This window comes from Elephantulus edwardii, unplaced genomic scaffold (assembly GCF_000299155.1).
Source record: "Elephantulus edwardii isolate Elephantulus edwardi_28Jun2011 unplaced genomic scaffold, EleEdw1.0 scaffold00437, whole genome shotgun sequence".
In the NCBI taxonomy this organism is placed as follows: Eukaryota; Metazoa; Chordata; class Mammalia; order Macroscelidea; family Macroscelididae; genus Elephantulus; species Elephantulus edwardii.
In genome coordinates, this window is record NW_006400187.1 from 180938 (window position 1) to 196935 (window position 15998).

The 15998-nt window shown below is 38.1% G+C and overlaps 1 protein-coding gene across 1 annotated transcript in view; it reads right to left on the minus strand.

The window, feature by feature from the left end:
* The window catches only part of SPAG17 (sperm associated antigen 17), a 395169-nt gene that overhangs the window by 171444 nt on the left and 207727 nt on the right, over positions 1 to 15998 (minus strand). Inside the window, exons 16-17 of the mRNA XM_006902657.1 lie at positions 4160 to 4221; positions 3474 to 3587 (exon numbers count right to left, since the gene is read on the minus strand). Of these exons, the coding sequence (XP_006902719.1) occupies positions 3474 to 3587; positions 4160 to 4221 (176 nt within the window). The remainder of the gene's footprint in view (positions 1 to 3473; positions 3588 to 4159; positions 4222 to 15998) is intronic.

A 15998-nucleotide genomic window follows, 5' to 3' on the forward strand; every position in this document is an offset into this window, starting at 1 on the left:
AGTGCGATTGGCACAGGACAGAGCGGAGTTTAGGGCTGTTGTACATAGGGTCGCTATGAGTCGCAGGCTCCACGGTCAACACTCTTGGCATCAGCAGCCAGGAAATAAAAAAACGTATCTTGATTGGAAAGTCTGCTGTTAGGGACCTCTCTAAAGTACTCAAGAGTACACGGTGTGTCTCTGGAGACTGAGGTGAGTCTGATACAGGCCATGGTCTTTGCAATCACTTCTTATGCATCAGAGAGTTGGACAATGACTATGGAGGATAGAAGGATATACCTTTTAGCTATGGTGCTGGAGAAGAGTATTGAGAGTACCATGGACTGCCAAGAAAACAAACAAATTCATCCTGGAGTGGGTTAAACCAGGCTACTCCTTGGAGGCAAGGATTCTGGGGCTTTGACATACTTTGGACATGTTGTAAGGAGGGAGGGTCCTTGGAGAGGGACATCATGCTTGGGAGGGTGGAGGGACAGCGCAGGAGGGGCAGACCCTCTATGAGGTAGATTGATTCAGTGACTGGGGTAATCGGGATGGATGTGTCAGAGGCAGTGAGATTGGCACAGGATAGAGCAGGATTTAGGGCTGTTGTACATAAGGTCGCTATGAGTTGCAAATGACTCGACGGCACATAACAACAACAACAACAACAACAACAACATTCATCTCTTTCTCTGACCCTCCACCTTTCCCAGATTGATGTTCTTTTCCAAGGACCTGTCCCTCCTGACAATATGCCCAAAGTGTGTGGGATGATATTTCACCTGCCTTGCTCCGGAGCGGCATTCTGGGGGCACGTACTCCCAGAGAGACATGTTTGTTCTTTTGGCAGTCTGTGGCATAGTCCATACTCTTTTCCAGCACTACAGGTAAAAGGCATCAATTCTTTTGCTACTCTTTTTCATTTTCCAACTTTCTGATCATAGGAAGCAACTTATAAGATTATAAGATTATGGCTTGAATTATGGACATCTTAGTTGATAAACTGATATTCTTGGTCTTTGGCATTTTTTGATGTAAAAAAAGCAATGGCAGCATGTAGATGGCGCTTTCCTCCACTAAGTGCACAAGGGAGGACTGCTCTCATAAACAGCATCCAATTCATATCAGGTAAGGCATGCTCCCGCATGCTCCTGCACCTCTCTATACTAATCACAGCATTAATCTTACTGCCCTACAGGATCCAGAAGCTGAGCTGACTGAGAAATTGTATCCTAATGTCAACCTGAATTGTAACCTGTCAAGTTCTCTGACAAACCCTGTAACAGAGTATGCTTTTATGAGATCTGTGTGGTCATTGCAATGGATTTCAGAACCAGTAAATTAGTAAGTTGGTGTTAGAATTAGTAAAGTAGGTTCAGGATCATAGGAGGCCATGTCTGTTCTTACAGGAATTAGGTTTTGGAATTTGTGGATGTTTTTAATATCTGATCTCATAGGAAGTGGTTTTTTTGCTGTGGATCTTGTTAATGCAGGCAGTTCTCCTTTGTGGAGTTAGTAGAGTCTAGATACAGCCCCATTCATTTTACAGGAGGGGAAAGATAAGACAATTGGAGGCTTAGTTCAGCAAATCTAATATAAGAGTCATAGAGTTCCAGGAACAAAGAACAGGGAAGTAGAAGTGAGATTATCAATTAAGTAATTGTAGAAATGGAAGGACATGCGTTTCTGTACTCATCAGCACAATGCATAGATCCAGACTAATGTACTGCAATGGGAAATCCAGAGCACTGAAACAAGCATATCTCAAAATCTTCCAGAGGGAAGGAGAAAACAAGACAATACAGCTGGTAAAGCACCAATTTCATTGCTAACTTCAACAATAACCCTAGAAGCTAGAAGCATATTGAGGAATTTTTAAAATTTTCAAGGAAAAATATTTTTTTTAACATGGAATTTTACACCAAGCCAAACTGTTAGTCAAATGCAAAGTCTGGGGCATTGTATTACATGCAATGTCTCAGAAATATACTTAATGCAGGAAACTGCTGGAAGCAATGCTCCTTTTTTTTAGACATGATAATCCAAGAAAGAAGGAAGCATAGGATTTAGGGAACAAGGCATCTAACTGGAAAGAGAGGCAAAAGATCTGGCCAGGGTGAGATAGAGGGTGATCCCAGGCGCACAGCTGTGCAGCAGGTCTAGAGGTCAAGAAAGAGTTCAGAGCATCTGGAAGAGATACTGCTAAAACAGTAAAATTGATAGAGCACTTGTTAGATTTAAATTTATTAAGAGGAGATTTACTCAATGATAGAGTTTGGGGACTAACAAGTGATGTATAGGATATATGGGAAGCAAAACAAAGAGGGAGATGACAATTATTAATTTCAGGCAAACAAAAAAATAGTATTAAAAATTAATTATAATGATAGATTTATTTTATTGTTGAGCTAAGAATAATGTTATAATGGCAACAAAGTAGATACTGAATATTTACATAACCAAAAATTACATTTTCATGAATAATGTCAGGAAATGGTGAGAAGTGCTTTGGGAATCTAGAGAGGTATGTTTGTGTGAATGTGTATATGTTTGTTAGTGGTGGGCACAGCTAATTGTCTTTTAATGAGGGAATCAAGTTTCAGAGCTTCCGAAAGTAGAAGGTCAGTGAAAAAGAAGACTTTCAATGAGACGGACTGACCAAGATATTTCAAAAACGAACTCAAATGGAGCTTTGTTTTTATACTGGGCAATCCTGAGTCAAAATAAATTTAGAAGTGTGTAACAACATCTAAAATTTTTATAAAGACAAAGTCTAAATTAAAAGGGAAAAAATAAGATAGATTATAGATATAAAATTCAAAGCAACATAGGAAGTCCATTTAGTGTTACTTGTTATTTTGCATAGTAATTAAGAACATACACACTTGGCCCAGTTCCCTGGTTTCATATTTTAATTCTAACATTTGACAACTATGTGTCCTTGAGCAAAATGAATTCTTGGTCTTAGTGCCTTGTTTTCCTACTACCTAAGTAACTTCAACTTCTTAGTGATACTGTGAGGGCTTAAATGCTAATAATATACATTGAATACTGCTTGGAACATGGCAAGTTTTCAGTAAGTATTAACTACCATAGTTACGACTGACCTGTGAGTAAGCATCAGAAATTAATTAGAAAAGTAATGATAACATAATAATAGATTTGACAGGTAGTATGGGGAAATGAAGTTGCTTCTCCATAAAGCTTACTTTTGTTCCCCTAGAAAATACATGTAACACTTATGTATATTTATTTTTCCTTAGAAAGCTTTATAAAATCATTCTTTCAGAAAACATATGTAAAACTGTTTGATACTTCTCTAAGAATGCATCACAAAACCTGAGAATAAACTCATTCCATTCCTGGAGTAAATGAGACTATTTATCTGAACTAGAGCTGAGAGAGTAACCTAGAAGTGAACTGTTCCAAATCACATCATAACTCCCCAGACCTATGCGCCTGTCTCCGAGAGAATCACAGTCCATAAATACCTGAAGCAGTACTTCTGGTTTAAACTGTTCAGTAAAACTCCAGTCCATTAGACTGCGCTGCTGCGTTTTCTTTATGTCCTCCAAACTGGCTTCCACTGTCATCTTCTTAGGTTTCTAGAAAAATCATATGAACACAATTTCAGCTTTAATTTGTTTAAGTCCAAATGGAGCCCTCTTGGACTCCACCAGCTCACCAGCATGCACCCCATCTAATTGGGGAAATCTGCATATGTATAAATCCATATGGCAACATTTTAGGAGAACTGCTGCCAGAAAGAGTATGCCTTTGACTTTTTTTTATGGGCAACATAATCTAAATATTTTTATTGTTAGGTTATACTCTTCTGTGTCCTGTTAGCAATTATAGGCAGGTTTTCTGAACTCACTTCAAGACAGCATTAGTTCTCCATGGCTGTATGGTCAGCAGGTGTTTGTGAGGATGCCAAGCCACACTGTCTAGAGAGGAGCGTGGAGTTTGGAAGTTTTGCTTGAGCAGGCTAGTAAAATTAACCCCTTTCTCTCCAGCTGAAGCCAGTTCTAGGGATGTCTGAATCATCTTCCCTACCCCCTACCCGCCAGCATTGTCCTCTAACCGTCCTTTTTGTGTGGGAGTTTCTCACTCTGGGTCATGGCTTGCTCAGATCATCTTACTTGTCATCTACACTTTTAGGAAAATCATTCCTTACCTTTTCAATAGAACCAGCCTGCGTGACTGCTTCATCTTTGATCTCGCTGTCCGTGGTCTGCTCTGTAAATCAAAGACACCAATATGCAATTGTAGTCGGCCTTTGTTCTTGCTTTGGTCAGTGCTGTGCCTTTTTGTTGCACATATGATCTATGTTTCCGTGTTGAAAAAGGCAATTCCTGAAAGGCATGTTTCATGCCTCCAAAGGGGGTGTTTGTGTCAATAATCTTAAATCAGTTTCTTCTTAGAAAAATCCTACTAAATTCTTTGAAAAGAAGCTTGCTACACAGAATTTATATCTTTTCAGTTGTTCTGCATTGAAACATTGTCTTCTGACAATGCGTCTTTCCACACTACAAATACCTATGTATTAAACTGATAACATTGACTGATTAGTAGCTTGGTTCCACTGTTTATCTTGTCTTACTAGCAACCCTCACAAAAGTCTTTTCAAACATATTGGGTACTATCTGATGAGTGACAGTGGATGTATGTAATGAAAAAAAAAAGACAAATCTTAACCGATTAAATGTACTGATTAGAAAATGATACAATTCCATCATTTTACAGAATTCTTCATTAAACTGTTATTAATCTAAAAGCCATCTATTGAGCATTTTTAATGTTCTAGGTGCAATTTAACAAAAGTCAGTTAAGTGAACAAATAAGGCATATACATTTGCTCTCCTTTTGACCAATAAATAAACTCACACAATGGTTAGGAAAGCAATATCATCCTTGACTGTAGAACAAACGACCAACGACTTTAGGAGAGACAGAAAAAATCATGCTATTGGTTTTTATACCATCATGCTTCAGCCATTCTAAAAAATTAATAAATGTCACATAGAAAGAAAAACTTCTATGAAAAATGGAACAGGAAGGAACAAATAACTGTAGATGTGTAATAAGCTTTTGCGATTATGAATACCAAGTACAGTAATTGATAAAGTTTATAGTATTTTTCTAAATTTGAGCAAAGAAATAGAGTAAAGGCGTTGAATCTCATAGGAATATATTTGTGAGGCTGCTGATGAATTGAGCCAACCGGCTTTTTTCATCAGCGTTAGAATAATAGTAAAAACATCAAGTTCCACAAACTCATACATGAAATGACCTCTGCCTAACTTTCCAATCATCACTCATTACGTATGCACAGTTACTTGTCTGTCTTTTCACATTCTCCCTTGCTCACTCCACACCCAACTCAGTGCCTGCTGTCTGTGCCTCTGGGTTTTTGCTTACATTTTCCCTCTCTGGCATGCTTTGTCCCTGGGTTAGGATTATTCTAATCTCCATGGCTCTAGCATGTCAGGAAATGTGAGGATGGCACAGAATAGGAGGGGGTTCAGATCTGTGGTTCATAGGGTCACCGTGAATTGCACTCAACTCAGTGGCACCTAACAACAACAACATTTGTACTTCATTCAGCTGGAGAGAGGATGAAAGACACCCAAGCTTTGAGGACTCTGAGTTGCCTGTGACTCGATGGCACTTAACAACAACAACCATTCAGAGTATTACTCAAATATCATCTCTTTAAGAGCCTTCTGCACTCTGCTTTGCTTTAATCATAGCATTTATCAGAACCTGATGTTATTTATTTGGCTATATTCAGTCTCTTCTTACCTCACCCCTAACTTCCAAACATAAACTTTTTAAAAGTGGAACTTCATATTATTTCACCCCAACAGTTTTCTGTAGGGGGCAAAGTTGGAACTAGTAATTTGTCTCAATGTCTTATGTGCATTTTATATTAAAACTGGAAATGAGGATAGTCATATATAAAGAGTTGCAATATGCAAGAAAACCTATAGAAAAATTTATATTGGATTAAACAGAAGACTTAACTTGTCATACTAGGACAAATAAAAAAAATACTTGGGCTTCTAGAGGGAGTAGTTAATTATGCCTACCTAGGACAAATTGATGTTTATCTTTCTTTTAGGAACATAGCTACTTACATTTTCACTACTAACTCCATCTTGCGTCAGGCTGGTGAAGGCTGACAGCATGAGTGTTCCATTTTGATTTAGAGGGAAACTATAAAGCCAATTAAGTTTAGTATTTATATAAATACATCCACTCAAGAGAGAACTCAGGCCAACTCTAACTCTAAATAGACCATGATGTCCCCTGTGTCCTTGAAGCAACTGATATGAAATCTGTGGGATAAAGATTATTCTATTCCATGGTCTGCCAGATTTCCGGGAGATTTGATATTCCCTCCAGTGTCTAAGGATCTAGAAGAAGAAGTCTCCAGTTTATAAAATATGTTTTTAAAAATGTTCAGTCAATTATTTTGTCAAAAGAAAGGATACTCTAAAACTAATCTGAGCCCTTTATTTAATAGTATAATAAAAATAACCTTTTTCTTTCTTTTTGATTTTTGCCCTCAACCACATAATTCTTTGACAGTGTGATTCAGTAGTTTTTGACACATCTGGAAATGGACGCTTTCTCATCTCTTTGAAAAACAGCTTTCCTAATCTGTTTTACTTTAGAGATAACAAGATCCCTCTGCAAAGCAGTTACTTTATTAAAAAAACACCCAACAAGCATAAAGGGCACATCTAAACCTATAGCCTCACGGTTATCAACTCTTAGGTTTTTCATAAATATCCAATATGCCTGTCAAGTTCAAAAACAATCTCAGATGAAAATCTAGTGTTTGGTTAAGAAAAATACAAATAGTTATCCCTTCATGTCCAAGAAGACGACTTATAAATGCATTAGATGCCAAAATGATCATCTAGGAAATAGAAAAATGACTCTGACTTTGCTTAAAGAGATGCAAAATGGCTGCTCTTGCAGTAAGTAAGTATGATTAAGAGTTAGAGGAGAGAAATAAAAGACAGGCAATAATCAACAAATACACAATTCTCATACACACAAGAGCAACAGTGGTATGCAGGGTTTTAGCTGCTTTTCTCTACAAAAGGAGGCTGACTTTCACCATGTCCTGGGTCCTGGCCACAACTTTTAAGGTTGCTCAGCTTCTAGAAAACATTCTCTATGAGATCTTTGCTGCTGTTGTTGTTGCTGTGTGCCACCGAGTCACCTGAGACTCATAGTGACGCTATGTACAAGAGCACATAATCCTGCTCTATCTTGAGCCAACTTAATTGTCCCTAACACTCCTACCTCCAAATCCCCAGTTACTGAGTCAATCTATTTCATCTAGGGACTTTTTCTCTTGCACTTTCCTTCTACCCTCCTGAGCATGATGTCCCTCTCCAAGGACTAGTCCCTTCTTGCAACATTCTCAAAATATGTGAGATGAAGCTTCAAAAATCCTTCTGGTTTCACCATGAGCCCCTGTGTTGCCACTAGGTGGCAAGAGTCGCCCGAGAAAAATGGCATACACATTAGTGGCTCTAAAGAAAAAAACGCAAACACACTGAAACTTCAGGTCTTTAGATCTTTATTGCCTTGTTCTGGGTACATAGTACCCTCAGAGTAACTTTCTTTTTACATGTGTGTATCTCTATAGAATACACTGATTCTGTAACTTTTCCGGTTTGGCTTAATTTTTGTGTGCTAGGTAACTGGTCTGTGACTCGATGGCACCTAACAACAACAATATCAACATAGAGAGAGAGATCAGCTGGCCCAGTGGACAGAAAGCAATGCTACCAAGCCAAAGGTGGGTGACTTTTAATCTGCGGTCCTCAGGCCTGTCTTTTATTGTTTTTGTTCAGACATTCCTCTAGGTCATATAGCCCTGGGGTACAAGTTGCCATACTGAGGTCACTTGTGGCTGCTGTGAGGCTGAACACTGTGACACTGATGTGTCAAATGTGTTAATGGTTGGCTACCCAATGCGGACAGAAAGTGGGGTGGAGCTCCCCGATTAAAACAAGCTTGGAAGGAGGAGTGGCATCCAATTCCATAATAGCTTGCCTCTGGAAACCCTATGAACCTGGATAGAGGATGAAAGGCACCCAAATGTCAAGGACTCTCCTTCATAGGGTCACTATGAGTCGCCTGTGACTCGACGGCATTTAACAACAACAACAGGCTAACTGGTAAGCATGCTGAAGACAGAAATGGGGAATACATCCTGTTGAGAGGAATAAATGAAGATATAAAAGCAATAAATAAATAAAAGATCCGTATTAGATAAAGAAGAGATTGCAAAGACAGCTAAATCATTGCATGCATCAATAGACATTTGGGGAATTGAGGAAGCCACAAGATATTGTTCAAACATTGGTTTGAAGTTAGATAGCTCTCAGCTCAAAGCTTGACATTTTATTTATATGCTGTTGAATAATTAACTAACCTCTCTGAGTCTTGGTTCCCTTGTTTATAGAACTTGAATAACATTGTCTTTATCATAGGCTTGTAGCTTGAATAATTTATCATGTAAATTGTTGTTGTTAGGTGACGTCAAGTGTAGTACAACTCATAGCAACACGATGATCCAAATACTGCCCTAGCTTATGCCACCCTCATAATCTCTTTCACACTAGAACCCATTGCTGCAGTTACTGTGTCAATTCATCTCATTGAGGACATTCCTCTCCTTTGCTGACCCTCTACTTTTCAGAGAATGTTGTCTTTTTCCAAGGATTGGCCTCTCCTTACCAACATGCCCTAAGTATGTGAGACAGTTTCACCATCCTTCCCTCTAAGGAACATGCTGTTTATATTCTCTCCAGCACAAATTTATTTGGTCTTTAGGCAGTCCTGCAATATTTAGTGCTCTTCTCCAGCACCATCGATTCTATTCACCATCCAAATCTCAGATGCATAGCAAGTAATTGAAAATGGTTGGGACACATCACCTGAGTTCTTAAACTGACATCCTTGCTCTCTAGCACTTTAGAGACGTCCCTGACTGTATGTATTCCCAGTGGAACATGTCTTTTGATTTCCTTACTGCAAGGCTGTTGATTATAGATTCCAGCAAGATGAAAACATTGCTAATTTCTATCTTTTCTTCATCTATCACGATGTTGCCTATTAGTCCCATCATGAGGATTTTTGTTTTCTTGATTTTAAGATGTAATTTGGACTGAATGCTGAATCCTTGATATTTTTCAGTGAGTGCTTTAAGTTCTTATGTTCAGTAAGCAAGATTGTGTCATCTGCATAATGCTGGTTGTTGATGAGTCTTCCTCCAATTCTGATATCATATTCTTCTTTATGAAGTCCAGCTTCCTGAATTATTTGTTCAATATAGAGATTCAACAGATTTGGAAAGAGGATTTAGCCTTGATACATACCTTTATTGATTGTAAACCATGCAGTGTTTGTTCTCTTGTTCTGTTCTGACAACAGTTTTCCAGTTGAGGTGCAGGCTTCCTTCATATGAGCATAATTAAGTGTTCTGGGATTCCAGTTCTACTCAATGTTATCCACAGTATGTCATGTTCTACATAGTGAAATACCTTTGCATAGTGAATAAAGAACTAGTAGATGTCTTTCTGGTACTCCTAGTTTTCAGCCAAAGTCCATCTGACATCAGCAATAATATTCCTGGCACCACAACCTCTTCTAAATCCAGTCTGAATCTCTGAAAGTTCTCTGTTGACGTACTGTTCAAGCTGTTCTTGAAAATTTTTCAGCAAGATTTTACTTGGATGTGCTATTAACAATATTATTCAATAGTTTCCACATTCTGTCAGGCTGCTGTCTTATTATTAAATGATATAAATTGTTGTTAGTTTTTGCTGCTATATGCTGTCAAGTTGAGTATGATTCATAATCATGTTATCAGCAACAAATCTGAACCCTGTCTTATCCTGTGTCATTCTTACCGTGTCTGGCATATTTGACCCCCTTGGAGCACTCACTTTGTCAATCATCTTTTTGAGGGATGTCCTCTTTTTCACCAACACTCCAACATGTCCTTTTCCAAGGACATGACCTTCCAAATAACAAGCCCAAAGTATGTGAGACAAAGCTTCACCATCCTTGCCTCAAAGGAGCCCTCTGCCTGCCCTTTCTTGAAGACATATCTGTTCTTTTCGCTGTCCATAGGATATTCAGTACTTTCTTCCAATACTAAAACTAAAAGGTATTAATTATCCTTCTGTCATCCTTATTTACTTTCTATATTTCAGATGCACAGCAGGTTATTGAAAAGACCATGGACTGAATCAAGGACACCTTGGTTTTTAAGCTGACATCATGGCTTCTCAGTACTTTGAAGAGGTTTCTGACAACAGACTTTCTCAATGCAAGACAGCTCCTGAACTTTTGACTGATGGTACCAAGGGTGTTGATTGTGGATTCAAGTTAGAAGAAATAGTTAACAACTTCAATCTCTTCACCATCTATGTGTTGTCTATTGGCCCAGTGGTGAGATTTTGTTTTGTTTTCTTGGTATTGAGATGTAATCCACATTGAAGGCTTTGATCTCCTACAACAAGTGCCTCAGATCCTCCTGGCTTTAAGCAAGCAAGCAAGGTTGTATTATGTGCATAGCAGGTTGCTGATGACTCTTCTCCTGATTCTTATGCTACATTCTTATTCATAAAGTCCAGTTTCTTAAATTGCTTGCTCAAGCACACAGATTGAATAGATATAGAGAAAGCAGACAGCCCCGTTGTATACCTTTCTTGATTTTGAGCTATGCATTGTTCTCTTGCTATAACCACACCATAGCTTCTAGGTTTAGGTACAGGTTTTGCATGAATACAATGAAGTGTTCTAGATTCTCATTCTTCTCAAAGTTAGCCATAGCTTGTTATGATCTACAGAGTCAAATGTGTTCGAATAGTCAATACAACACAAATGTACATTCTTCTGGTATTTTCTGCTTACAGTCAGAATCTATCTGACATCACCAATGACACCCGTGGTGCCATGGCCTCTTCTATAGTGTTCTAAATCTAAACTTGAACTTCTGGCAGTTCTCTGTCTCTAGCCATTTATGGATGATCTTTAGTAATATTTTGTTTGTGATATTAATAGTATTGCTTGATAATTTCCACATTCTGTTGGATTGCCTTTCTTGGGAATGAAAACAAATATCTCTTTGAGTCAGCTGGCAAGGTAATTACATTCCAAATTTCCTGGCACAGACTGGTGGGCACATCAAGGCTGCATCTCTTGCTTGAAACATGTCAACTGGTATCCCATAACTGCTGCTTTATTTGTTGTCAGTGTTCTCAGTGCAGCTTGAACTTCTTCCCTCATCACCATTGGCTTTTTTTATCGTGTGCTATTTATTGAAATATTTCAGTCTTGACCAATGCTTTTTGGTACAATGGTCATGAATTTCCTCCATGTTCTTTTGATGCTTTCTGGATCATTCTTCTTTGAATATTCTGCAAGTATGGCTTTTTAAAATATTATGTTATGACCCTTTGCTTTCTCTTCTTGAGCTGCCTTTTTTGTTAAATAAAATTTTTATTTTATACTGGTTTATTACAAAGTTCGTATACATTGATTTTCACACTGGATATTTTCTATTTCCTTTACCCACCTCTCCCTTCACCCATCAAATTTTATGACACTATGATTATAACCACTCCACTCATCCTTACCCCTCTGTTTCCCCCAACCCCCTTAGATCCTCATACATGTTTTACTAGTTATCTTTCTATTTGTACAATAGCGTGCTTATACAGAGTATTTGTCTTTATGGGACTGGGTTAATTTACTTAGCATAATGTTTGCCAGTTCCTCCCAAGACAGGTGGTAATTTACCAAATCATTGATCCTACATGCTGTGTGAATGTACTATAATTTCTCTATCCATTTGATTGTGGTTGGACATTTGGGCTGTTTCCATGTTCTTGCAATGGAGAATAACACTGCTATGAACACGGTGTACAAATCTTCATTTATGCCTCAGTTCTCATTTTCTCAGGATATATTCCAAGGAGTGGAATAGCTGGGTCATATGGATTTTCTATGTTCAGCTTTTTGAGGAAAGGCCAAACTGCCTTAAAGAGTGGTTGTGGCATTTTACAATCTCATCAATAGTGTATAAGAGATTCTGTCTATGTACATCTTCTCCAACTTTGGTTACTTTCTTTCCTATTAAACTTTGCCACTGCTACTGGGGTGAGATGATATCTTATTGTGGTTTTGATTTGAATCTCTCTTATTGCTAGTGATTTGGAGTATTTCTTCCCATGTCTGTTGGCTATCAGAATACTTTCCTCTGTGAAAATTCTTTCTGTGTTTTCTGCCCATTTTGTAATTTCATTATAAATCTTTTTTTCTTGTGGAGGCCCTGTAGGAATTTGTAAACTTTTGATATGAGACCTTTGTCTGAAATGATATTGCCAATACCCCCCCCTCCCATCAGTAGGATTTCTTTTTACTCTGTTGGAAAATGTTTTTAATGTGCAGAGGGATTTAATCTTTAGAAGGTCCCATTCATCCATTTTATCCTCTCCAGATTGTGCATTTATGGCTGTATTTAGCAGTCTCTTTATACCTTAGACTAATCTGTCGAAGCTTGATCCCATTTTGTTCAAGTTGGCTTTTGAAATCTTCTGTTCAGCTCTTTTACTTTGGCATCCCTTCCCTTTGTTTTGTCTTCTTGAGGCTCTAGTCCAATTTCCAAAATCTCTTCTAACACCCATTTTGGTCTTTTCTGTCTCCTCTCATTGTAATGACATTTTGCTCTTCATGATATCTTTGGTGCCATCTCACAATTCATTTGATCTTATATCATTAGAGTTCAATGCCTTAAATCTGTTCTTGAGGTGATTTTTAAATTCAGGTGAGATAGACTCAAGTTTATGGCTCTTGTAGATTTGTTTTGTTCAACTTCAATTTGAACTTGCACATGAGTAACTGATGATCTGTTCCACAATCAGCACCTAGTCTGAGTTTGATTGAACTTTGCCAATGACTCTTTACACAGATGTAATCAATCTGATACCTTTGCAGTCCCTCAGGTGAGCTCCATGTGGATAGTTACTGTTTCCTTTCAGAGGTATGAGAGAGACCAAGGTCCCCTGTCAGCTCTTCGGATGGGGCAGAATTATACAGAGAGATCAGCTCACCTACCGTGGATGGGAGAACATCCACTGCCTCCCTCCAACTCCTAACCACCAGGGGATCACCAGTAGGCAAAATCCTGTTAAGATAACACTTGCAACTAGCACAAAAATGAAGTCAAGGACCCACAACTGAATTGTCTCATAGACTAGAGAAGGGAAGTACTTTGGCCTTGAACATCATATGGGATTTCTTAAGGTCAAGTGGAAGAGTTTGGGTGGAGCCACAATTTCTGGAGGGCAACAGTCAACCCACTTTGGCACCAATAGACAGGTCCTTCACAAAATATTGCCATACCGTGGGAAATTATAGTTACAACAACCTAACATCTACTAAGAAAAGACTCACAAAATGTTGAGAAAGTAGCAGTCTGCCTCAGTCATCATGGAGGGATTAAAAAAAAAATCACAAACTTATCATAAAAAAGCATATCCAATGAATATCCCAGATAGAGAAAACTAGAAGAAATATGTTGATGTAGAGTTATTTGAACGGCTACAGAAAAATGCAAATAACGGAAGAAAGAATGGAAGTCTTTAAGAGAGCAAATACACCAAAGACAGTGATCCAGAAACTATATTGATGAGGAGCAATGTGAACAGCTAAAGAAGAAAATGAAAATGCTGGAACAAAGAATTGATAGTATAAATAAAGAGGTACAAGAACATATAAAAAAAATCATCACAAGAGAGAGACTGAACAACCAACACAGGACTGGAAATAACTGAAAAGATAAAAATCCAATCCAGAATATTAAAACCTAATTGGCAGAAATGTCCAACATGCTGGTACGGGGAAAAAAGTAGAACTAAAGAGATGGAACAGAGAGTCAGTGAGCTGGAACACAAAGGCCTCACTGGAAACATACTAGAAGAAATATCAGAGATGAGACATAAAGAAAATGAAGAAAACATTATAACCATGTGGGATAACATCAAAAGAAACAATGTAAGTATGACTGGTATTCCAGAACATGGCAGTATGAGGGAAATCACTGAGAAAATTGTGGAAAGAGTACTAGAAGAAAACTTCCCAGGTATTATAAAGAATGGGGAAATCTACATTCAAGAAGCACCGTGAATACCAAATAGTCTATGCCCCAAAAGAAAAACATATCCTAGTCAAATTCTCCAAATGAAAAGATAAGGATAGAATACTCAAAGTAACACGAGAAAAACAAAGGGGAAACAATTAGATTAAGTTCTGATTTCTTAGCAGAAACCATTCAAGCTAGAAGACAATGTGATGGCATATGCAGAAAGTTAAAAGAAATCAATTGGTAACAAAGGATCCTAAATCCACCAATTATGAAGGAAGAATTAGATCTTTTGAGAAAAGAAGGAACTTAAGGAATTTGTGAAAACAATACAAAAACTACAAGAAATTTTAAGTGTAACACTTCACATGGAGACACCAAGGAAAGTGGATGGACTATAGTAACCAGAAACAACAGAAAAAGAAACACAGCAAAATGGCAATGGTAAAACTTGCCCTGACAATAATCACATACTCATATGCAAATTCAAGCTGAAGCTAAGGAAAATTAAATTAAATCCACAGGAACCCACATTTGACCTTGAGTCTATCCCACCTGAATTTCAAAACCATCTCAGGAACAGGTTTGAGGCCTTGAACACTAATGAACAAAGACCAGATGAGTTCAAGAATATCATCCAGGAAGAATGAAAAAGGTCATTTTAAAGGCAGAGGAGGAAGAAACTACCAAGATATGATGTCAGAAGAAACTCTGAATATTACAGTAGAGCGCTAAGAAGCCAAAGCAAAGGGAAGAAATAAAGATATTAAGGGACTGAACAGAAGACTCCAAAAGGCATCATGGGAAGACAAAGTATTACAATGAAATATGCAAGGAGTTTGAATCAGAAAATCAAAAGGGCCGAACATGCTCAGCATTTCTTAAGTTGAGGGAATTGAACAACAAATTCAAGCCTCGAGTTGCAATACTTAAAGATGCTTTGGGTAGAATATTAAATGATCCAGGAAGTATTAAAAGAAGATGGAAAGAGTATGCAGAGTCATTGTACCAAAAAGAATTGGCAGACACAGAAGAATTTCATGAAACAACTTATGAGCAAGAGCCAGTGTTGATAAATGAAGAAGTTTAAGCTGCTCTGAAAGAATTGGCAAAAAAAAAAGACCACAGGAATTGATGGCATACCAATTGACATATTTCAACAAACAGACACTGTCCTGGATGTGCTCACCAAGTTGCGCCAAGAAATTTGGAGGACAACCACTTGGCCAACTGACTGATCTATATTTGTTCCCATTCCAAAGAGGTGATCCAAAAGTGTGGAAATTATTGAACAGTATTATTGATATCACATGCAAGCAAGATTCTGCTGAAGATTATCCAAAAATAACTAGAATAGCACATCAACAGAGAACTGCCTGAAGATCAGGCTGGGTTTAGAAGAGGCCATGGTACTAGGGATATTATAACTAATGTCAGATAGATCTTGGCTGAAAGCAGAGAGTACCAGAGGAATGTCTATTTGTGTTTCATTGACTATGCAATGGCATTTCACTGTGTAGATCACAACAAACTGTGGCTGATTCTGAGAAGAATGGGTATCCCAGAACACTTGATTTAGCTTATGTGAAACCTTTCCTTGGATCAGGAAGCAGTCATCAGAACAGGACAAGTAAACACTGCATGGTTCAAAATTGGGAAGGGTGTGCACCAAGGATGTGTCCTATCTCCTTATCTTTTCACTCTATATACAGAACAGATTATCCAGGTGGCTGGGCTCTATGAGGAGAAATGTGGCATCAGGATTAGAGGCACACTTATAAACAACCTGCATTATGCAAATGCACAACCCTGCTGCTGAAACTGAGGAGCACCT